This window comes from Lissotriton vulgaris, chromosome 5, assembly GCF_964263255.1.
Source record: "Lissotriton vulgaris chromosome 5, aLisVul1.2, whole genome shotgun sequence".
NCBI classification, from domain to species: Eukaryota; Metazoa; Chordata; class Amphibia; order Caudata; family Salamandridae; genus Lissotriton; species Lissotriton vulgaris.
In genome coordinates this window covers 1,341,954,776-1,341,980,418 of record NC_141693.1, presented here as the reverse complement: position 1 = coordinate 1,341,980,418, position 25,643 = coordinate 1,341,954,776, and the positions used below count along the sequence as shown (strand labels likewise).

General features: G+C 48.3%; 1 protein-coding gene across 1 annotated transcript in view; it reads left to right on the top strand.

Annotated features, from left to right (window-relative positions):
• The window catches only part of SYCP1 (synaptonemal complex protein 1), a 5,090,281-nt gene that overhangs the window by 3,137,708 nt on the left and 1,926,930 nt on the right, over positions 1–25,643 (top strand). The window contains exon 31 of the mRNA XM_086919665.1: positions 10,443–10,559. Coding sequence (XP_086775791.1) covers positions 10,443–10,559 — 117 coding nt within the window. The remainder of the gene's footprint in view (positions 1–10,442; positions 10,560–25,643) is intronic.

Below are 25,643 nucleotides of genomic sequence, written 5' to 3'. Positions count from 1 at the left end.
TGGCTACTAGCTGGCTGGCTTGTGGCCTTCTTAACGACGCCCGACGACATCACTGCTGCTGGTCTGGTTGCTCCAGACTGGCCCTTGCTTCCTTCCAAAAGAGAAGCACTCCGGACCCTCCTGGTCCATCCAGACGTCATTTTAGGTCCACCGCGTGGGCTTGAATTTGCCAAGGCTTTGTTGCCCAATCCTGGGTCCAGCGACGCCGACAGCTTCATCCATCGTGGGACAGCTCGCTCCTCCATCCTTGTCGCCGACAACGCCTCCTGGTCCGTGAGATCTGCAGAGCACAGCGTCACCCACTCACCTAGTCGAGGTGACTACCATCCGGTGCCCTCCTGGTGCCCCCTGACTACTGGCTAGTAGTCACGAACTTGGTCCCCTCTGCTTTCAGGTGTCATCTCTCTTCAAGATCCAGGCTTGGATCACTTCGAACTCTCTTCACTGGTCGCCTGCCAGCATCTTTCTTCCAGGCTCCTGGTCCGTCTACGAGGATTCCCGACGTCTTTTGAGACATATGCAGCTGCAGCCCCTGGGCTAGGTAACTTCAGCATTTTGGTGCCCCAGCATAGCCTCACTATCCAAGGGTCAGAATCCACTTTCGTTTTCCTCCTACCAGGTCGGGTTCGCCCGAGAACACTAACTTTGTCTTTACTAGCTACCATAGACTTTGTCCCGCATCACGCGTGAGAGTGCACACTCTGCACCCGAATCCCCTGGGTCTCCTAGAAGTAATCTAACGATTCTATAGTCAAGTCCTAGCGATTCCAAAGCCTATAAGTACTGTACTTACCTGCTAGTAATTTCGCATTCCACTTTCAGAGTATATGGTTTTCCGAGCCCCTCGGGCATTTGTATATACTGTGCTAACTTAAGTATTTTCGTAAGAGTTTTGTGTTGTGCTTAGTACCCTGTCCTCATAAAGAGTACAGGGCTGTTGTGATTTTAATAAATACACTGTTTATTTTCATAACACTTGTGTGGTGTCCTTTCACTTGGTGTTCAAGGGGTATATGTGTGGTATAACAGCTGGCTTAACACGCCCTCTCGAGTCTTTAGCCTTAGACTGCTCGTATCCATGCTACTAGGATAGTTGGTCTATAAGGTTGACTTACAACCAATCATCAATAAGGGTTGCTGGACTGATACATAGTGTTCACTAGAATAGTGAGCACTGCATATCAGGCCACCTTCTCACAGGTGCGTCTCGGGGTGGCTCGGTAGCAGGCAGGGTTCCGGCCAGTGTTGAGTGCGTTGAGTGTTGCGGCGTCGTAGGTCCGTCGGGTCGTCTTGCTTCGGCGGGGGCCAGGGGTCCTGGCACTGGGCGTGGTCCAGGCGCGGACGGGTGCAGACGGGCTTACCTTTGGCGCGCCTTCGGCGCACAATCGGCGCGCCCGCTGCGCGTGACCGCTGCACGTGTGAGGGGGCATCATAAGAAGGGAGCCTGGAGGGAGGGTCCGCTGGGTGGCGGGAGCGGGGTGGCCAATCGGCTGGCGGGGCGGGCCGCAGAGAGGCAGCGGCGGGAAAAGCGCGAAAAACAAGTGCAGGCGGCTCAGCTGCGGCTGGGTCGCTTGCTGCGTCAGAAAACGCAGGAGGAAGGTCACAGGGCAGATACTGGCACGAGCAGCAGGAGGAGCGTGGGGGCGGCCTGGCCTGGGAATGGCCGACCTCCTGCATTCGCTGGGGTTCTCCATCAATGTGCCTCTTCATCGGAGCGGTTCTGGACAAGACACAGTTTCGGGTTTATCCTCCCAAACAGCGAGTCTGCAATATTTGAGCAATGAATCCGATCTTTCAGCCTCTATCCTGGGTTTCGGTCAGGATGACCCTGAGGATGCTGGGCCTCATGGCCTCCTGCATCCTGCTGGTTGATCATGCCAGGTGGCATATGCAGGCTCTGCAGTGGGACCTGAAGTTCCAGTGGGCGCAGCATCAGGGGATTCTGTCCGATTGCGTCCAGATCTCGGCGGGCACTGCACGACAATTGCAGTGAAAGCTCACGAACCAGGATTGGGTCAACGGCACATCCCTCTCCCTTCCCCAGGCAGAACACACAGTGGTGACAGATGCATCGCTTCTGTGATGGGGCGGCCACATGGGAGAGGCGGAGATCAGAGGCCTCTGGTCTCTGGCAGCGTCCGAGCTCCACATGAACCTTCTGGAGCTTCTGACAATCCGTCTTGTACTAAAAGCATTCCTACCCTCTGTTCAGGGAAAAGTAGTGCAGGTGTTCATGGACCATACCACCACCATGTGGTACTGCAACAAACAAGGTGGGGTGGAGTCGTGGACACTATGTCAAGAGGCCCTCAGACTCTGTACATGGCTGGAACATAAGGGCATATTCCTGGTGGTTCAACAACTGGCAGGTTCATTGAATGCCAAGACGGATGAACTCATCCGCAGGTGCATGATGGATCACGAATGGCGGCTTCACTGACCCTGGGCGGAGTTTGCATAGTAGCGCTAAGCATAGCTACGCGAAGTGCACTACGCAAGCTACACGTATTGCATAGTGCACTGTGCAAAATGCTGTTCGCACTGATTGCACTGTGCCGAATGTTTGTCCGCACTGTGCAATCATTGCAAACCGCATCTTGCACAGTGCAAGCAGTCGTTTTCTGCCTCTCGAGTACATTTGTACTCGAGCTGCAGCTTTCTCAGCGCGGACTGGTAGTTTCTCATCACGAGCGGTCACGATCATACGCGACCACTCGCAATGAGAAACCTCCCCTTGTTGAGAATCTCGCTGGGAGGTTTATTTTCCACACTCGCGATCGGCATCTTGATGTTGCTGATCACGAATGAGGAAAAAGTCTCGCTGGGATGTTATTTTGCTATCTCGCGGTTGCCAACTTGACGTTGAGGGCCGCGAGCAAGCAAAAAATGTCTGCTACGCTACGTGTTTTTGCACTGTGCACCGTGAAATTTGCGTAGCGCGTAGTTGCGCAAACTATGCAAGCGTAGCGTAGTCCTACACCCAGGGTTAGTCTTCAATCAGAGGGTGGTGCAAGGTCTCTTTCAACAGTGGGGAGAGCCTTGGTTAGATCTCTTAGCCATCAAAGAGAGCGTGCAATGTCAGCAATTCTGCGCGTTGGAATTTCTAAGGCGGCATTAGCTAGACAACACTTTTCGTCGCAAGTGGAGTTGTGGTCTTCTGTGTGCCTTTCTGCCTATAATGCTTCTACCCAGAGTGCTAAAGAAGATTAAGTGCGACCGGGCACAAGTCATTCTGGTGGCTCCGAATTGGGCACAAAGAGTCTGGTATCCCGAGCTGCTCAACATGGCCAGCTATCCCCCGATCTGACTGCCTCTTTGGGAGGATCTCCTGCCGCAGCAGCAGGGGACGGTCCTCCACCCGAACCTGTCCAGCCTCCACCTCCATGCGTGGAGATTGAGCAGCGGCAGTTGACACCATTTGACTTGCCTCCCGAAGTCTGTGATGTAATCTTGGCAGCCAGGTGTCCCTCCACTAAGATGGTATACACCTGCAGATGGAATACATTTGTGGCATGGTGCACAGCATAGGCTGTGGATCCCTCTTCTGCCCCTCTTTCTGAGGTTCTCTTGTTCCTTCTGTCTTTGGTCCAGCAGGGCTTCGCTCTGGGCACTCTTAAGGGCTACCTCTCAGCCATTTCAGCCTTCCTCAGGCTTCCCAATCAGCCTTCTCTTTTCAAGTCCCCTGTTGTAAATAGATTTCTCAAAGGCATTACTTATCTTTTTCGTCCTGTTCCCTTCGTAATGCCTTAGTGGGACTTGAACTTGGTTCTCACTTTTCTAATTTGCGCTCCCTTTGAGCCGCTACATAACTGTCCTCTCAGACTCCTCACTCTGAAAACTGCTTTTCTGGTGGCCATCACCTCTTGGCGCAGGGTGAGTGAGCTACAAGCTCTGTCTGCCAAGCCTCCTTTTCTGGCTGTTCATCCGGACAAGGTCGTCCACAGAACTCGACCTTCCTCTCTTCCAAAGGTGGTCACTTCTTTTCATATTGGCCAAACCATCACTTTGCCCATCTTCTTTCCGCCTCTGCATCCTTCAAAAGATGAAGACAGGCTCCACCGTCTGGACCCAAAACGTGCGATCTCCTTTTATTTCGATCGGACCAAGCAATTCCGGGAGGACGACCAGCTCTTTGTTGGTTATGCGGGTGCTAAGAAAGCTCTGGCCATGCACATGCAGACCATCTCCAGGTGAGTTGTTCTGTGCATCAAGGTCTGCTATTCTATGGCGAAGAAGAAGCCACTAGGGCTGAGGCAGCTACTACTGCTTTGGGACTGGGAGTTCACCTATATGACATCTGTCAGGCAGCTACGTGGGCATCACTGCACACGTTTACCAAGTAGTACTGCCTGGACAGCCAAGTCCGGAGAGACAGCTTCTTTGGCTGTTCTGTTCTCCAGGACTTTCAGGTGTGAACCTCCGGGGTTGGTTTTGCTGGGGGTATCTATTCTAAGGTAAGGAATCTAGAACTAACTGTTTCTTTCAGATGAACAAGTTACTTACCTTCAGTAACGATATATCTGTAAGAAACATAGGTTAGTTACAGATTCCTTACCGCCCCACCCATCCTCCCCGTTCTGGGAACTTATTTCAAGGGTTAAGAACGTCCTTTCAGGGCCCTAGTTTTGTGCACCAGTGGCCAGTGTCTTGCATGGGTGTGCGTTCCTGCCGTGGAAAGTCGTGTACAGAACTGAAGTCAGCGCCCAAGGGCGGCGTCTAAGTAACTGCTGCAACGTCATCATGGTGATCACTACGCCGACAATGGACCCGGAGTCAACCGCCGCCACCTACCGACGAGCAGGAGTACTGCTGAAGAACAACTTTCCGGATCCAGTCTGACTCCTGGGGGTAATTCTAAGATAAGGAATCTATAACTAACCTATGTTTCTTACAGATATATCGTTACCGAAGGTAAGTAACTCGTTCATATAGGAGGCTAAGTACAATCACCACTGATGTCTCCGGAAACAGGTGTGAGGGCATTTGGACAGGCACAAGCAGTACTCAGGGGTATCGTGAATAAGTACCAGACCAATTGGTATTGCCATGTTGCAGGGATTCTGCACAAATACAGAACTATGCATAGGAAATGGGACCTTGGTGTATAGGGACTGGGGGAAGATCTACAAGAAAGTGCTGCAGCACGGCACCGCAAGCCCTTTGGCTGCGCCACGCTGTGGCACTTTTAGAGCAAAGGAATGCGACATATCTACAATGATTCCTGTGCTTTCCCCTGCGCTGATGCAGAAACAGGTGCCTGCGCCATGGGGAGATTGCTTTTGTGAAGAAAGGGGCCCCTTCCTGCACAAAAGCAATCACTGCGGCCATTTTCCTCGGTCAAAGCATACTGTAGAATACAGCACGCATTGAAAGAGGAAAAAATGAGGATAAATGAAATGCATCAGTGGACATGGGTGTTACGTGGGAACACCCACAGCAACACCCATGTCCCGCCCCAACACGCAAAATGTTGCGTGGAAAGAGGCGATATTTACAAGCACAGGTTAAGTCAGGCAGGGTGACTATACCTGTGCTTGTAAATATCCCTTTTCAGGCTGCGCCACTGGTGCGTCACGCAACGTGATGCACCGGCGGGGCGCAGGGCTTGTAAATCTGCCCCTGAATCTTCCTACCACTTTAGTACCCACAAACCCAGGACCGACTAGCTATAGTGTCACACTTGCTCTCCTACTCTCTCACAGAAAAACAAATGATTAGACACCCCAGAACACAACATTCCCAGATCTCTCAGGAATCACTGTAACAACACACACCCTTTCGCTAACTCTCTTGTACTCGTCCACAATAAGATCTGACATAGACACAAATTAGTTTAAAATATTTATTTTAATTACCTTGCCCTAACAAGCAGTATGCGTGCCACAGCAATCAACAATATGCATAGTAGAAATATTGTCAGCATAGCAGTCAGTCCATAAATCATGAAGGGAGATGTCATCATAGAAAGACAATGGAGAAAAGACTATTGTGCCTAACTTCCCTCCCCTTGCTAAGAAGAAGTATTATTATAGATTAGAAGATCTCTGCACTTTGTCAGCAGACCCCATATCGTAGCCAATAAATCTCCCTGGAAAGGTCCCTCTCCAAGTGTGTGTCACCTATTCGTGCACCCCACTAAAAACCCAAGTACACTGTCCAAACAACAGCTGCATCGGTATGTTTTGTCTAAGGGCTAAGGACTGGCCACAACAAATTAACAAGGGGCATTGTTGTTCGACCTTGCACATAATGTTCAGTCAAAATCCCAGGAACATGCAGAGTGAACACAGCGATGAGTTATCATGTGAAAGCAGTCTGTGAAATTATTGTAAAAAATAAAGACGTGTAGTTACATGTGCAAAGCAGCAGGCAAGCTGCAAAGTGCTCATGTTAAGTTAGTGAAAAATTACAATGTCCCTATGGGCCATGTGACAATATGTATCAAAACAACAAGTGGTCCTGAGCATACAAGAATAAGGAGAAAATGATATATATAGATCACAATGGAATTCTATATAGTTTAGGATTCCTTGACCGGCCGGCCAAGGAATATTTATTGGTTCAATAAGTTTATGATCTCAAAAATACAACAAATAACCCAAGGGGTAAGGGTTAAATTGGGGCACAGTCCTGTGCCATACAAAGAAAGGGAAGGCAAGAGGGTAAAGGTAAGTGAGGAAAGTTATCAGGCAAACAAAGTGAGCTAGCAGGTCACTGGTATTAGATATACATTAGCAGTGTATCCTGGAGTCATTCATACACACAATAGTATCATATAAGTACATGTATGAATTAGGTCGACGTTTCGATCCCCAGCTCAAGTATCACGGGATCATCATCAGGACAAGAAAATAATATTGCCTGAACATAATTATTTATAACACCTGTTTTTGAGAGGAAAAATAAAAGAGGAAGAAAAACAAAGATATACATAGTCATTGTTTGTATAGTCAGAGCTCACATTGTAACAACAGACTTTGCATTCGGAAACGCAGTGGTCGGTGTTGCCATGAGGCGTGAGTATTCCGTGCGAAACCTCTGAAATTCATGCAATTTCTGTGAGTGGTCATCCGATTTGAAGTGGAGTGTTTGTGATGGGACCCATTGGAATTGTGAGTCAAGGTGATTAGGGGACTAAAAGTAAGCCGTGGACAAGTGAGGCTTGTGTTGGTGGAGAATTCCAGTCTATGGGGGCGAATGGCGCTTGTGGGCCGGGGCAACCTACCAGGTTGGTGGTTCGAGATAGTATTAGCTTCAAATGGGAAGGTCCTTTCTGGGGGCGCCCACGTGATTCCTTCTGTTGAGAATAAATGGTATTAATACCGGTGTTAGAACTCAGGGGCGACGGGGAACTTATTGTTAAATGAGCCTGGGTACCTTAGTGGGTGAACCGTTCTTCAGGATGCGGTTTGGTTAGGATTCTGTAGAAGCGCCGGTTTAGGTTTAATGGTAAAGCCCAATCTAAAATTAAAAATGGTTACATAATCTTACTGAGTGCACGCTGTTGCGTGAACGTACGTTTTAGGTATTGCCACGGTGGGGAGTTAAAGGGATTACCTTCTCGGTTTGTTGGGTGGAGTTATAACGAAGTCACAGGTCTTGAACTTATTCAGTTAGGGACGTCTGCACCTCTGCATTTATTTGCTGTGAGGCGGATAAGAGAAAGCAGGAATTAAATTAGTTAATTTGTGCTAATGACTTCATGGGGTGTCGAGTGAGGTGCAGTTACCATAGTATGGTGAGGAATATCATGGTTTAGCATAGCTCCGAGTTAATTGTTCTTTTCCCCGTTTCCTCACATAGGTTGGCCAGCGCATCGGGCTCCAACTAGATATAACAGACTGCATCTTCAGTAACTGAATCGGAGCTATGCTAAACCGTGGCAATACCTAAAACGTACGTTCACGCAACAGCGTGCACTCAGTAAGATTATGTAACCATTTTTAATTTTAGATTGGGCTTTACCATTAAACCTAAACCGGCGCTTCTACAGAATCCTAACCAAACCGCATCCTGAAGAACGGTTCACCCACTAAGGTACCCAGGCTCATTTAACAATAAGTTCCCCGTCGCCCCTGAGTTCTAACACCGGTATTAATACCATTTATTCTCAACAGAAGGAATCACGTGGGCGCCCCCAGAAAGGGCCTTCCCATTTGAAGCTAATACTATCTCGAACCACCAACCTGGTAGGTTGCCCTGGCCCACAAGCGCCATTCGCCCCCATAGACTGGAATTCTCCACCAACACAAGCCTCACTTGTCCACGGCTTACTTTTAGTCCCCTAATCACCTTGACTCACAATTCCAATGGGTCCCATCACAAACACTCCACTTCAAATCGGATGACCACTCACAGAAATTGCATGAATTTCAGAGGTTTCGCACGGAATACTCACGCCTCATGGCAACACCGACCACTGCGTTCCGAATGCAAAGTCTGTTGTTACAATGTGAGCTCTGACTATACAAACAATGACTATGTATATCTTTGTTTTTCTTCCTCTTTCATTTTTCCTCTCAAAAACAGGTGTTATAAATAATTATGTTCAGGCAATATTATTTTCTTGTCCTGATGATGATCCCGTGATACTTGAGCTGGGGATCGAAACGTCGACCTTAGAGTAATTCATACATGTACTTATATGATACTATTGTGTGTATGAATGACTCAAGGATACACTGCTAATGTATATCTAATACCAGTGACCTGCTAGCTCACTTTGTTTGCCTGATAACTTTCCTCACTTACCTTTACCCTCTTGCCTTCCCTTTCTTTGTATGGCACAGGACTGTGCCCCAATTTAACCCTTACCCCTTGGGTTATTTGTTGTATTTTTGAGATCATAAACTTATTGAACCAATAAATATTCCTTGGCCGGCCGGTCAAGGAATCCTAAACTATATAGAATTCCATTGTGATCTATATATATCATTTTCTCCTTATTCTTGTATGCTCAGGACCACTTGTTGTTTTGATAAATACTTGCTACCCATGGTCCCGAGTGATTTAAATGGTTCCCCTTGTCCTCCTTGATGTGACAATATGTGGCACCCCTCTGCAAAATCTGTTTATGCAGGACGCAGGGACAAGTTTGTGTCTGATCTGGAGCCCGCAACACGGACATGTTGATTTCTTGATTCCTCTAGTCTTGTTTTGAATTTGCCAGACCAACCGTGTTTATTTATATCACCTATTATGACATATTTATTCCCCGAAACCCTTTGTGATGCCACATGATAGGGATCTCAATTTAGTCCTTACTTACCGTATGTGCTCTTCCTTCAAGTCGATGCACAGCTGCTTATTGTGTCTGGTTACTCTGAAAACTGTTTTCATCGCCCTGGTGACTTCAGCCCGCCAACTGAGTGAGCTTCAGGCCCTTTCGCTGCAACTGTCTTTACAGGATCATTTTTCAGAGAAACTGGTGTTGACGACCAGCAAGGCAGTTTTGTCAAAAGTCATTACTTCTTTTCTTGTTGTGTAATCCATCACCCTCCCAACGTTCCTTGCTCAGCCTCAACCCTTGAAAGAGGATGAGGGACTTCATCAGCTACCCCAAAAAGGGTTTTGAGCTTTTACATTGATTGCACAAAAGACACGTTCTTTCTAGGGTTCCCTGGGGCTAAGAAGGGCAAGGTGGTGTAGAAAATGACTTTGTCCAGGTAGATAGTGCTCTGCATTAAGACCTGTTACACATAAGCAAAGAAACAGCCTGAGGTAGACAGAGTGCTCATTTCATCAGACCTAAGGCTGCTACTACTGCGTTTGCATGCAGGGTGCCTGTTCTTGACATTTGTCAGGCAGTGACGTGGGTTTCAATGCATACAGTCATGAAGCAATGCTGATTGGACAGCCAGACCCAACAGGTGTTTTTTTTTACCCGTTCGGTCCCACAGGACGTTTTGGTCTCAGTGTGCTCCACAGACATTCCACCTTGATGATGTACTGCTTTGGTATAAATTCTACAGGTGAGGAATCTGAGGTTAGAAGTACCCACCAGACTAACATGCTACTTACCTTCAGTGACACTCTCTCTGGTGGGTACTCTGCCTAATCACAGGTTTCTCACCACCCTGCCATCTCCACTGCAGTGCCTTTTTTTAACATCTAAAAATATTTCAAATTAGAGACACATTGGTACCTCTGATTGTTTTGTGCTCTGCATCTGATGGGACAAAAAGTAAATAAAGAAACTAGTGTCACTGCTCAGCTGTTGCGCTTATAGAAGATTCTGCTCCAAAACTTCCAAGATGGACCAAAGCCAACATATAGCTGCACTTCACCACCTACCAACTCATGAGAACATTTCTTCAATAGTTGTAGGATCCAGTCTGTCCCATGGAGATTATTTTACAGGTGAGAAATCTGCATTTGCTTAGAGTATCAACCAGAACGAGCATTAATGAAGTTAAGAAACTTGTTGTTTTGGTTTATTACAGGTGAATAAGCTCAAAATAGAGCTGGAAAATTCTAGAGCACAGTATGAGGAAACAGCTGAAAGCTATAAAAATTTAATAGAGGAGAAAAGTATGGCTGAAGCAAGGTTTTGTGAAGAGGTAAGCCAAATGTATGTGTTTTTAGGATATTTAGTCGCAGAATCCTGTTTTGTGAAAAGTCACATTTTCAACGGTCATCTTCTTGTATTAACCACTAATGAAATATTAAAAGTCAAGAGAAGTACATGCCCATATTTATTTCACAATTCCAAAGGAGTATGTACAAAGCAGAGCAGTGCAGACAATAGCATGAGCAGTAAGGTAATGGTTACAGGAAGCACAGTTGGATGGTGAGAATGGAACTCACACCTCTACTAAGCTCATAATCAAAGGGGGTGTGGCTTGCCAAACTTCATGATGGCTGCGGTTACAGTGAGCTCTGGTAAAGCCCAGGCCTCAAGACCGCATTTTGTTTTTGGAACCAAGACTGTTGACTTGCAGCCCAAAATGCATGTATGAGGCACACATTATTGTGATCTCTCCGAGTCCTCATATTGCGGGAGGGCTACATTTGTCATAAGCTAATCTGACTCTGGAGAATGCAACATAGCAGTGCCCGCTCTATGCAAGCAGAGAGCCTGAGTGTTGGTGCTCAGAAATACAAAAGAAAAATGAGTGTGCTGGCATCTCCCCAAGCCCCCAGGAACCATCTGACCCAGTAGAGCTGGGTTCCAAGTGGGTAGAGATATATTTATAGGTCAGAGTCACACAGAGGATCTTGTAGTGTGAGCTCAGCAGGAGCCAGGGCATACTAGCCCCTTACTGAATTAAGACAGGTTTTCAAAGTGGACATTTAGGAAACAGGCCATAGACAGCCCAAGAGTATTCCATGTCCCCAAAGACAACAAACAGGTCTCAGTAAGAGCAAGGAAGACTTATTCTTCTTGAGCTGCTATATCATGTGGATGAGAAAGGGCCCATCTACTCACATGTGGAATCTACTAGGTTTGTGCAAAATATTGGTGAATGACTTAATGATGCTAGTGCTTTTTTGTGTGCATATTCAGGGACAATAAAGGTCTTTTGAATGGATTGAGTTTCACAACTAAGCTTGGTTAACAAGTAAATACATTCAATCAATGTGAAGCACTTCTGATAGAGACTTGCAGCTGCAAATTCTTCACTTTTTAATATTCCCTTGGCATCAGACTAGATCAGTAAACTTTTCAGCAGTTCCGGTGCATGCTAGGAAGTGGTGCCTTGCGGCGCCGCACTCATGCTGTTCCTGTCTGGAAATGATGTGGGATCCGGAGCCCTCTCTCATCTCTCGGAGACACTTATCTTAAAAATTGTGTCTCAAATTTACAGTGTGTAAGGGAATGTCACAGTTAATATTGAAAAATATAATGTTGATGTATGCCATATTATATGTACATATAACAATGAACTTGCATCACTGTTGTCAAATCTATGAGATATGACATTCCCATTTACCACGAGCCAGATATGCATGGTCAGGCAGGCTCTGCGGAGTAGCCTGAAGCAACTGATTTACAGATCACAGGTAGGGTGACACATAACCCATATACAAACACATGAACAGGAAAACCCAAATCCCACAGATAGGCAGCAACACCACAATGGCCTTAGTAGATTGGCCCCAAAAAAACATGTTTGGCCGGACAGGTGCTCATTCCCAAAAACTGTAAAGTCAGATGCCACACCAAGTTAGGAACACTCAGCCAATCAGAATACAGCCTGCACACTATCCACAGTGATCACACGCTCCCCATGCTGGACATATGGACACGTACCCACTGGCCTCAGATTGTGTCCAGGCAAGGTCAGGACCCACCTGTGCTTCTTACCAAACTACCAGATTTTTTACCCTTTGACTAGGCCTATACTTCTGTCTCCAAATTAATGTACAGATTCCTTTATGATGCTTCATGTAATGTGTAAAATGACGGCCAAAACCAGGCAGTCTTCAGACCCCGACTCTGTTGCCTGCTGGCCGGACCACTGCGTTTAATTAAACCAACTGTTCCTGTTTTACCGAACGCCTCTTGTATTTCATTGTTCAAGGTAAATTCCCATTTAAGCAACATTACCTCCATAAATGACAGGACAGTCACCAACAAATGACTGTGACAAACTCCCATCATGTTTGCCTGTGGTGCCGGAGGGTGAGTCATGACTCTATGTCATGTAGTGATTGCATGTCGATGAGCCTGAAGGCTATTCAGGACCATAAGGCCAAACTCTACATCTCTAGATACAAGAAGAAACCTGCGCCGAAACTGGTTGAAGTTGCGGTCCAAGTCAAATGTTCGTGCCACTCTTGCTTTCAGGAATCTATAAATCCATTCCACTGGCCAGTCTTCATTGAGATCTAAATCACAGGAGAAGTCGAAGAAGAAGCCTTCAAAATAGAAGCAGGACCAGGCTTCCTCTGTGTTTACCTCAGAAGACGCAGGTGCCACATTATCGCTCTAGCTCTCGCTTCTGAAAAGTAAGTTGACTTTGCGGCAGATCCCACAACTGATTCCAGCATAACCCGAGTTTCTGGGCCGTCCACCACTCTATAACAGATCAAAGAGTTCTGCTAAGTCATGCTCTGACTTTCCTGATCCTTGCTGACTCCCTTTGACTTGTCTCTGGACCACAAGGAGACAAGAAGCTTTCTTTCTGGAGTACCGCCTGCAGGTTCTTCCTTTGTGGCAGTTGGACCTTTTGAGCCCTTCACAATACTTCTGGCTCTGCTTCCAAATTCCACTATCCACATCGGTTCCTGGAACTTCGATGCCAGTGCCAAATCCATCAATACCGGAAGAGGAACCACGTCTAGTACTCTCTGAATCGGTGTCGGCACCTTCCCAACATCGGTCAAAGCTATGCCCCTCCACTGTTGAGACACCGCTTCTCCCACTTGATCTGCCACTTGCACAAGGGAGAGCACACACCTTTCACTCCCGAATCAGCAAGGACACGAACAACGAGGACGGAAAGGGCATAATTGGGTCTAGTATCCATAGATGGTGGCAGCAATTTAATACCAAGTGACTGAGTGAATTTTTATGACCCTAAAATTGCCAAATATGAGGAAAGTGGTGATATCACAAAATGGTTCACAGCCTTTGAGTGGGCCTGTGGAATGTGAAAACTAAAGAAGTCACACTGGGAACTGTTCACTGGGAACTGCAGGAACAGACTCCTGACCCTAACTGGGGCAGATGCTGAGTCATATGGCCTCATGAAGGGTACCCTGATTGAGGGCTTTGGACTCACCACAGAAGAATATAGAATTAGATTCAGGGGGACTCATAACACCTCAAGTCAGTTCTGGGTTGACTTTACAGACTACTCAGTGAAAACACTAGTTCGCTGTTTAACTAGAAACGAAGTTCATGACTATGGTAGGCTGTTAAATCTGTTTATGAAAGAACACGTTTTAAGTGATTGCATTAATGAACAAATGCGTCAGTATCTGGTAGACCTAGGTCCAATTTCTCCCCAAGAATTGGGAAAGAAGGCACACCACTGGGTCAAGACTAGGATGAATAAGACTAGCATTGGAGGTGACCAAATGAAAAGGGCTACAAAACCTCCCAGGGCACAGTGGGTGATCACCCTAAAGATAAAAATCAATAATCTTGTAAAGGACCCCAGAAATCTGCACAGGAGGGTGAACCCCAGACCACTTCACAACCCAGCAGTGGGTACAAAGGTAAAATCTGTGATCCCCTAAGGGACTGGTATTACAACTGTAAGAAGTTGGGACAGAAAACTGGACACCATGCCTGCCCCAAAAAGAATACCCTAGACCTCCTCCAGTTAGCACTGGTGTGGCAAGTCTCCAGGTGGGATCAGTAGTGTGCCCCGAACAAATCAGGGTTCACACTGAAGCTATTTTAGTCTCTAAGGGTGGGGTAGATTCAGCCATGCTGTCTGGCCTCCTTCTATGAAAAAGTACCTGCAGTACCCCTTGATTAATGGGACTAGAATAGATGCCATGAGAGATACAGGTGTCAGTGTTACCATGGTGAAGGAAACACTGGTTTCCCCAGGACAGTACCTGACTGGAAGAACCTATCCAGTCACCAACACTGATAATGTCACTACAGTCCACCCCATGCCTAGGTGACATTTGAGTGGGTAGGGGATACTGGCCTGAAAGAAGTAGTGGTTTCTTCTAAGATCCCTGTTGAATGTCTGCTAGGGAATGATCTGGAGACCTCAGCATGGATTGAGGTAGAACTTAAAACCCATCCAGCCATGCAGGGAATCCCTGAGTTAGTATATGTACAAATAAGGGCATTGTGCCAAGCACAGGATGAAAAAGAAGTGTTGAAGTCTGGAATAATGGGCTAACTTTCCAAGAGGAAAGGTAAGAAGACTGGGGAACTAGCTTCTACAGCAAAAAGCTCAGGACCGCACTCCTCAGGGAGAGGACTTGTAAACCCCGGAGGGAACTGAGCCTATGGAACTCAACCCTTGCGAGGTTAAGCTTCTGGGCCCATAGGGACCCTATAGGGAATAGCTGTGCCTTGGACAGAGGACCTTTCCAACTCTTGAAAGCCTTTGATGTACATCAATCTGCTGCACAAGAAAATGGAGATATCAGTGGCGCCACAGGACTGATTGGAAGGAGGAACTCCTTTACACTGAGGCTAGTGACCCAAAACATGGTGCCACTAGGAGAGTGGTAGTGCCTCAGGCGTTTAGAGAATTCCTCCTCACATTGGCCCATGATATCCCCCTAGCTGGGCATTCTGGCCAGACAAAACTTAGAATTAGGTTGTCTCCCATTTTTACTGGTCAAACATGTCCCAGAAACTAAAGGATTTTTGCAACACCTGTGTCACTTGTCAAGTTAGTGGCATGGCAGGTGAACACCCAAAGGCCCTCTTAATTGCACTACCAGTGGTTTTGGCTCCCTTTGAAAGGGTAGGTGTGGACTTAGTGAGTCCACTTGAACATCTCACAGCATCAAGAAACCAATTCATACTTCATATATGATATATAAAGTTTAATATATCATACACAAATATTTTTTTCTTCTTATTGAATTGAGTCTTTGTCATTGTTAGTTATTATTTATGTCTATGGTCAGTGTGTGTGTATCATTGGTTGGTGATTTCTACTTTTGAGAGGATAAAGTTATTTCCTTAAAGAAATTCCTTTTCTCATGGCAGAACCATTGTTCGCATATTGTCGGCATTCCCCCGGTTCTACATGTTACTTGGACACCCCATTAATAATAGCAATCCACCCTATACCCAGGGCTGATCAGCTTATAGACAAATTGGGTGCAGCAACATTTCTCAGTACGTTTGACTGAACTGCAGGACCTCGTTCCTGGTATGGCCCCTGGAGCCAAAGAAAAGACTCCATTCTCCACACCAGATGGGCATTATCAGTTTACTGTTATTCACTTTGGTTTAAAGAATGCCCCTGCCACCTTCCAAGGGTTGGTTAATTAAGTTCTCGCTGGTTTGGAGGCCGTTGGTGCAGCATATCTCGATGATATTGCTGTCTTTAGCTCTTCCTGGCAGGATCACCTACTGCACCTAGGAAAGGTGTTCCCGACCCTGCAATCTGCAGGCCTAACTATCAGTGCTTCCAAATGCCAGATAGGGCAGGGTACTGATGTATACTTAGGCCACCTTGTAGGTGGGGATCAAATGCAACCCTTACAACCCAAGATCCAGACAATTTCTGGACTGGGAAGCTCCAACAACCCAGACCTCAGGGAATTCATTGGCTTGCCTTGACTGGGTACTACAGGAGTTTTGTGAAGGGGTTTCCTCTGTGACACCCCTAACTGAACTCACCTCCAAGAAGATGCCCAAAAAAGTAACTAGACAATCGGAAAGAGACAATTAGGTATAGGTTCCTTACCTTGGTCACTGGGATGATGTTGCAGTGTCTACTTAGACGCCGACCATGGGCGCTGACTTCAGTTCTTTCTTTTTCCACGACAACCAGCGCAGATCCGGAGAGAAGTCATTTTTTGACTAAACGTTTTTCGACTTTTGTCGACGTCATTCGACTCCTGGCAGCACAAGGGATGTCCTATTGTCAGACCGGCTTTAAGCCTTGTGACTCCTGTCACAAATTGATTTCCTTCATGGATCTGCACCTCATGTGCCTCTGGTGCCTGGAACGCGACCATGATCTCATGTCGTGCTGCGAATGCCAGGCCATGAATCCAAAGTCTTTTGCTGGAGGAGTCCTGAAAGTTCTTGGAGACCCGGCAGCCCACTCCATGTCGTTTGAGGTCCCAGTCGAGAGGAAGGTCCCAGGACCAGTCGCATAGCCACCACCACTCATCATTGAATTCTTCGCACTCCTTTGGTAAGTCGAAGCACAAAAAGAAGATGAAGAAGCATAGTAGCTCTTCGCCTTCTCCCCTTCTGTTGCTCTTCTGCTCCGTCATCGGAGCCAGCTTCTGGGATGGCTCCACGCTTCCCTCCCTTTTCCGGGAGCCTAAGTGTCCCCTGCCAGGTACGAGCTTTTTACGAAGCGCTCCATAGCAGTTCACAGCAGTAAAATAAAATGAAATGAAAAGACCATTTGTTAAGCGTGATAGCTACCCTAAGGCGTACTAGCACTGCAGACCACACATGCAGGGGTACAGATAGGAAACTATACAGGTTTATTGAAGAGCAAAGTTTTCAGAAGCTTATGGAATTGGAGCAGATTGGGTTCTGACCGCAGGTGGAGGGGGAGGGAGTTCCAGAGTTTGGCCAAGTGATAGGCAAAGGAGCGGCCGCCGCATCTAAATCTTTTTATTTTGGGTACTACGGCGAGGAGGGAAGATGCTGATCTAAGCTGTTTATTCAGGTGGTAAGGGGTGATCAGCGACTGGTTGATAACAGGGCCTGTCTTCCAGAAGGCCCTGTGGGCAATGCAGAGGGCCTTGAATTCAACTCTCTCCCGAACTGGGTGCCAATGAAATTTCTTCAAACCGGAATTGATTGGAAGCCGACGGGGGATCTGAAGGAGAGTTCGAGCTGCGCAATTTTGGGATGACCTCAAGCTTGCGCAAAGTGATCTGAGGGGCCCCTAGGTAGAGGGCATTCCCGAAGTCCAGGCGCGACAGAATGATACCCTGGACCATGATCTGTCTCGTCTGAAATGGAAGTAGGGGAAGAGTTTTCCGAAGTAGCCTTAGTAAACCATAGCAGTTGGCTACTATGACGGATGCATCACTCCTGGGATGGGTTTGCCACCTAGGAGAGGCGGAGATCAGGGGTCTCTGGTCTCTGGCGGAGTCCGGTCTCCACACCAACCTTTTGGAGCTCAGTGTTTTGTATGGCGTTTTAGGATCCGAGCGAAATGTACTTATTCATGCCATTATATAGGTACAATTCACATTGCCCTTACATATGCATAGAAATCATAACCATATTTAGACATAGCCCATGCAGTCCAAATACAGGCATGGCTACTTCCACCCGTTCGAAAAAGCCACAATGATTTCTTTGAAAATCGAATTCATGGAGTTTTCAAAGAACTACCATTCTCTTGGGGTTTTTTGATGACGGTATTATGACTTGACTTTTCGTCAAACTAGGCACCTTCGAGGTATAAATATGCCTTGACTTGCTCTAGCAAGGACACGGTGGTTCGGAGCAGCTCGACTATCTACTTGCCCGATGCAGCTTGCTACAGCAAGTGCCGAAGGAAGGCGACCCTCCAGCTGATGCACGGATCGAGAAGCTGTCCTTTCTTTGGCTGAGAATCCAACTCCAGTGTTTCCAAGCTCCCCTCGCGGGGTGTTGGGAAATCGAGTCCCGAGACAGAAATACCAGACCTCCTTCATTCTAAAACCAAGGTACGGAGCTGATTAGACCCTAAAGAGAAATCTTGGATATATTCTTGGCAAAGAAAGTAAACCACCCCCTTCCCAGGTCCACCCATAGGAGGGACCTAGCAGGTAATCCAGCCCCTAAAATCTGTATAAAGATAGGAGTTGTGTCCACAGACTTTAGATTATCCTGGAATGAAACTCTGATACGAAACTCTTGGACCTTCGAAGCTCTATTCTGACTAGAAAACTGAAGCCATCTCCCTTGTGGTCAAGGAGTGACCACCCTGTGCAAACAGGCACCACCAGTAACTTGCCGGTCTGCTTTGTCGACGCTCCCGCTGGAACCCAAAGACTAAGCGACACAGGAACTGGAGTCTCAAACTTCTCTGACTCCGACCCACATCCACAGCAAAGCTGAGACCCGTGGTGGACACGAGAGGCGTGAGACCGGACACCCTGGACATCCTGCATTTTGCTAACAGTGCAACTACCGAGGCACCCTCGCAGTTGTGCAATGGGGTACGAGAAACCCCAGACCCGAGTGCTATTTGCACCGTAGCTCATCCCTCCACACTCCACGAGTGCCACGAGTGGCCTGCTCTTGCATTTCAGCTCAACGAGTCTTCCCGGTTGCTAGCCCGCTGGCTAGTGAGCCGTCCGAAGATGAACCTTTGAAACTAAACTGCTTTCCTGGTTGCTCCAGGCTTGCTCCAGCTTTCCGGCAAAGGAGAAGCCCCTCAGACCTTGCTGGTCTGACCCGAAGCCAATCTTCACTTCCTGCGTGGATTGCGTTTGCCAAGGCTTGTTGGGTCCAATCCAGATACCGACACCGCAGTCAACTTGATCCTTCGTGGGACAGCTCGATTCCAGATCCTGGTCATCGTCGACGCCTCTTGGTCCTCGTGGCTGCAGAGACAAGCTTCACCTCTTTACCTGAGATCATCGTGACATCGCCTGGTTCCTTCCTGGTTCCTTCCTGGTCACGGACTAGTGACCCAGACTCTGTCCCCTCTGCTTTCAGGTTCTTCACTTCTTCGATCCACCCTTGGATCCACCCTGACACTCTTCCTCTGGTCGCCTGCAGCACTTCTGTTGCAGATCTCCATTGAAAGCATCGACGAAACCCGACACGAAAAGACACCTATGCACCTGTCTTCCCTGGGTGAGGTAACTCGAGTACTCCGGTGCTCGTGTGAGTATCGACTCTCCAAGTGTCCTAGTTTAAAGGGGTTTTGTCGTAGTCCATCTGGAAGTGCCCTTAATCAGTAACTTTGTAACTTCTTCGTTCTCCACTATAACTCCATGGTAACTCGTGACTGTGTTTAGGCAATGCTTGCTTCTCCCGTAGGTCTCCTACTTCCTAACCTTTGTTTCTCTAGTGTAGCCCCAGCGATTCCCTAGGCCCTAGGCCTATTCACTATTTCTGAAGTGGTTCTTATACCACTTACTTAGTATATGGTTTGTGAGGCCCCTAAGGCAAAACTTTATTTGTGCAACTTATCGTATGCTAGTTGAGTAACTTGTGATGTACTTCGATCTCATAAAGAGCTCAGAGGGGTTGTGTTAGAAATAAATACATATATATTTGATATATACCTTGTGTGGTGTCCTTTCATTTGGTATTCAAGGGATTATAATTGGTAAAACAGCTTGCTTCACATGCTCTCTGAGGTCTTAGCCTAAGACTGCTGGTCCACGCTACCACTAGGATAGCTTGTCTATAAGGTTGATTTTACAACCACCATCAATAAAGGTCGTTTAAACTGTTGCAAGGTGCCCACTAGAATATGATATTCTAGGCTAACTTCTCACATAGAGTAGTATTTCACTGTGCCGATGTTGAGTTGGAAGTATTCAACTATTGCGTCTAGCACTTTGGAGCGAAGCACCTCATCCAATAGAGCGTTTGAAGGGAAGCGCCTTGTGGCAGCGCCGCTTCAAGAATTTGTAAGCTGATAAGGTCCTGGGAGATGCGTTAAGTCAAAGAGGGCTAACATCAGGTTTGGTGTCAGGTACCAGTGGTCTATACATGACCAGAATCTGTGCGGCCAGAGTAAAAAGTGTAGCCACTGGTGGAGGGGTGTTTGGAGCAGGTAAAAGTGGATAAGAGCAGATAGTGCCTGGGATGAATGGGGTGTAGTGATTTTACCATTACCAGTTGTGTCAACAGGGGGGTTCATGGTGAGGTTGAAATCCCCTCCCTTAAGCACTGTGTGTGCTTGCATTTGGTGCATAGGTGCGGACATGTCGTTGAAGAATTCCGGGGCATCAACGTTTGGGCTGTAAATATTAGCCAGGAGGAGGGGTATTGTAGAGAGTGTGCCTGATATGAGACAGTCACGACCTTCGCGGTCTGCTATTATTTTGTGTGGTGTAAAAGGAACTGCTTTGTGAATTAGTATACAAACGCTCCTGGTGTACATACTGTAGCTCGTGAAAAAACGGTTCCTGTCCCAGTTGGAGGCAAAGTGAGGAGTAGTGCCCGGGGTGAGATGAGTTTCCTGTGGCTACGCTATTTGTATGTCATGTCTAGCTAGATATGATATTACCTGGCACCCTTTCCGTGGATTTGACAACCGGTGCGCATTCCATGTTATACATTTCAGAGACCCCTGGGGTCCCGAAGGGTGGATGTAGTCATCTGGTAGCTAGTGTTATAATGGAATTAGTGATGCTTACAGGAGGAACTTGTCATTTGGTTGTTGTAATATGAACAGTCCCTAGATGGGAATACAGAGTCTTCATATCAATAAACATTGAAACATTACCCGAAACCCCCATCCACATCGGAAAGCTACCCAATCGCTTCCGATGACACCCACTGGTAAAACAATGAAACAATGCCAAACATATGCAAGTGGAATAATCCATGGAGGGCGGAAATGCATTAGGGAGGGTGCCTGTGATTCTTGTAGAAAAGCATTTTGAATTTGGGCCATGCCGATAATAGAGTTTGCCTGTCCAGGGCGGTGACCGCCCCACAGTGTAAAGCCATGTCTCTGTCCACACCTTCCTCCACTGTTTCATCTCAAGTTTAGGTAAGCTTATGAGTTCGAGCCGATTGAAGCGACAGGCAGAGTAGTGTTGGTATTATGAGATCACCGGGCTCTGGTACAGGGGCCATTGAGATCGTCAGGAGCTGATGGGCTTTGTGCGGCCCGATGGTGCTTGCCGACGTTTATGACCTCCGCGGAGGAATCAAAGATGTGGGACTTCCCATCTAGCTGGATTCTCAGTCGCGCCGGGTACAAAATGGAATATTTTATATTTACCTTTTGGAGAAAGCACTTAGCGTCTGTGAACTTACGGCGTGCCTCCTGCACTATGGGGGTGAAGTCACGAAAGATGGAAAGTGAAATGCCTTGATGGTGCAGTGGAGCTTGCTCATGGGCGAGATGCAAAATAGTGTCACGGTCTATGTAACTTAGAAGCTTAGCGATTATCAGACAAGAGGATGCACCTAGAGCCCATGGGGGCCCAGAGACCTGTGATCTTTCTCGATTACGAAAGAGGGTGTGAAGGTCTTTGCCAAAGAGGTCCACCAACAATTTTTCCACAATGGGTCTCATCCTGCCGGTGTTGGTAGATTCAGAGATTCCCGCTATTTTTATATATTAATTCTATGTGATCTGTCTTCTAAGTCTTCCGCCTTCGCAGCCATTTGCTTAAGCAAATTCTCAAGTTTATGCATGCGTTTCGTAGTGGAAATGTCTCCATCTTCTAGATCCAAGATGCGCTGTTCCACAGCTGTTATGCACACTCATGTTGTTCAGACCTCTCCTGAATGCTCTCTAATCAAGCCATTATCGTGTCTAGACGGCTATCAACTGGCCTGAATCCCGCACAGAGCTCAGCCGGGATGGTAGTCATATCTTTGGATGGAGGTATTGCAACACCCCCCCCCCCCCCCCCCCCCCCCCCCCCATGGCTGCACCCAGGCCCTCATCTTCCCCATGTTGAGGAGTTTTGGACCCTTCAAACGACAGCGGGCGCTGTTGAGGGTCGAACACCGCATTGTGTGGAGTGGAAAAAGCAATTTAAATGGAGCATGACTGGTGGCGCTGTCTTGCGCGTTGGTTGCTTGCAGGATAAGTTAATGTACTCACTTGTCACAACCACCGCACAGGAGTTGCGTGGGGCTGGCAATTCGTACATATGCTGTTTGACGCAAAAAAGGTCACACAGGGTGTACCCACAGGCGGGGCGGACTAGTTGCACAGCGTAGCGATCCTCATGGGGCCCACAGATGCTGGGAGATGACAAGCTGTGACGTCTGGTGGCTTAACCGGTCAAACTGTATGGTGACATGCCTCTCGCCGGTCTGCAGCAGCTGTAAGTACCTTCTTGAGGGGTTCCTGATAAGCCCCTGGACCTGGGGAGTGGCAGCGTCACTCAGGATACAGCTATGCCCCTAGGGGCTAAGAGACATGGGCCTAGTGCGTACGGGGATATGTGCATGAGACTCCAATCTTCAACCGCAGTGATGGAGATCACCTGCAAGACACCGGCGTCTCAACACTAAACCCCCATCAGTCACACAATGTCCAGGCCTCCGTATCAGTGCCGCAGGGAGAGCAGCCTGAGGTAGGCCGACGGTGCGCCCAGGGCACCAGCGTGCGTTTAGGACACGCAGGGCCCGACTGCTGTAGGGGCAGCCCTCAGGCTCACCCATGACCCCTATCGTTGTGGGGCCTCCGAGGGCCTCGTCAGGCCTCGGGTGACGCCAGCCACCCCTGTGCTCAAACACTACAAGCGCCCCCTGGAGCCCACACTCATCGCCGCCCGCCACCCGGCCAACGGTCAGACAATGTGCAGGCCCCCAGTGTCAGATGGCGACTCACCTATGTCCAGGACAGCACAGTGGGAGATGCGGGCAGTGATGCAGCTCCATCGCGAATCGGCCCGTTAGGGTGGAGCTCAGGCCGCACAGGCCACGATTTCTTTCAGGGTGGCCAGGCATGGCCGATGCCCCGTGCTCAGGCACACCTGTGACCCCTGTAATTGCAGGGCCCGCAAAGGCTGTGTCAGGTTGCCAGGGCCTCTTGCCACCCCACCTCATTCTAGTACTGCAGGGAGGCAATCGACAGTCTCATCAGCAGCCAAGGGTCCGGGTCATTGCTGTCCACAGGATTTTGGCAGCAATGGCAGGAGCAAACCGAACCAGTTGGGCGTCCTCCAACACCGAGGCCGGTACCAATGGAGCCTGTACAACTCATAACATACACTCTGCCCCATTCTGAAGGGCTAGGGATGGATAATGATGATTGGGAGGGGCAGCAGGGTTCCTTAAAAATCCGTCAACCAAATCAGCTATTGGACTGTATGAGGAGGACCTGGGTGATGCAAGCGACCTGGACTTCTCCCCAGATACTGACATGCTGTCTCCCCCTAACCTGCCTACAGAGGAGGGGGCTTCTATTGCAATGGTGGTGCGCAGGTCTGCAGAGGTCTTGGACCTGCAGCTTCCTACGGTTGCAGCAAGACTAATTTTTTGATGGAGGTAATGCAGCCTGGTGTCTCCACTTCGGAATCCTTACTGCCTTTCAGCGAGGCCTTGCCCACCATTCTACTGTGAGCCGGGTCTAAGCCTAGCACAGGGTCTCATGTGAATAAAACTAGTGCCAGTCGCCACCGCCCTGCTCCGGACGACCCTTGTTTTCCTCTCCACCCATCCCACACACAAAGAGCTTGGTGGTCCAAACCTCCACTTCCTGTGGCTGGACAGCTTTAGTAAGAAGATCTTTATTTCCACCAGCCTAGCATTGCGGTCGGTAAACACTGCATGCTAGGTAGAGCAATTTCTTCGGCGGTGGCCGTTAGGCGCCAAGCCTGGCTGAGGACATCTGGCTCTACAGGGGATGTCTGAGCTAACTTTATGGACATACTCTTTGATGGCATCTTCAGAGAAAAGGCAGATGCTGTGCTTGAGCGCTTCAAGGACTCGCAGGCTAAAGCCCAGTCCTTGGGCCTCACCACATCATCCCAGCCTGTATCTGCCTTATGCCCCTTTCGTAGCTATGGAAAGGGCTTCCAACCACGCCAGTCTTTTTTCAGCCAGACGGCTCCACAAGTTCAGCGTCCTCTGCTGGGCCTTGGACGCAGTTCAGCCCCACCTCCCAGGTTGTATGGCCAGGTGTCAGAGGAAGCCACAAACCCCTCCACCAGCGCAAAACCTTCCTAGTCCGATCCCTTTGGACCATGGCTATCCACTTAGTGGCAGGATACGCCATCCCCTCCACCACTGGTGAGAAATCACCCCGGTGAGGTGTGTTTTGCAAATAATCTATTTCCGCTTTTTTCGGGTTCCAAAGAAGGATGGAGGCCCTGTCAGGTCCTGTCTAACGCAGACCACAGGAGACTATGTGGTAGCATTGGACTTGCAGGGACTCATATTTCCCTATCCCCCTCCTTCCTGCCCATCTTCAATTGCAGTTTACTGTGGGCCAAGAGCACTTTCAGTTTACCGTGCTCCTGTTCGGCCTTATCAGTGCCTCTTGGGTGTTCACAAAGGTGATGCTGTGGTCGCAGCACATCTGTGGAGATCAGGGGGTCCAGTCTTTCCCTATCTCGACGACTGGTTGTTGAAGGTGGGCTTGTTCCAGGCTGTCATATCCCACCTCCAGAATACCCCAAACCTCCCACATTGCTGGGGTTCTCTATCAACATGCAGAAGTCTCACCTGACTCCCTCTCAGATGCTCCTTTCATCAGAACAGTTCTGGACACGGTGCAGTTTTGGGCTTATCCTCCCAAGCGGAGAGTCCAGTATATTCAGGCGACGATACCGATATTTCAGTCTCTATCCTGTATTTCAGTGAGAATGACTCTGAGGCTGTTGGGCCTCATGGACTCCTGCATCCAGCTTGTGGACCATGCCAAATTGGCACATGTGGGCTCTGCAGTGGGACCTGAAATTCCAGTGGGCACAGCATCGGAGGAATCTCACTGACTTTGTTCAGATCTCGGAGGGCACCGTTAAGGGTGGTGGCTGACAAACCGTGATTGGGTCAGTGGCAGACTCCTCTTCCTTCCCCATCCTGATCTCACAGTAGTAATGGACGCTTCACTTCTGGGATGGGGCAGCAGTCTGGGAGAGGTGGAAATCAGAGGACTCTGGTCTCCGGCGGAGCCAGCCTCCATTTCAACCTCTTGGATCTTCGTGCGATCCGATTAGCACTGAATGCCTTCAAACCATCCCTCAAGGGAAGGCTAGTTCAAGGGTTCACAAACAACACAACTGCCATGTGGTACTGCAACAAACAGGGCGGGTGGGGTCGTGACCCTCTGTCAAGAGGTATTAATGTATCAACGGGAGAGGTAGGGCTCGAGTCAACACTCCTGTGCCCCTGAGATTATATCTTAAACAACAAAGGAGTGTATGAGTGTAAT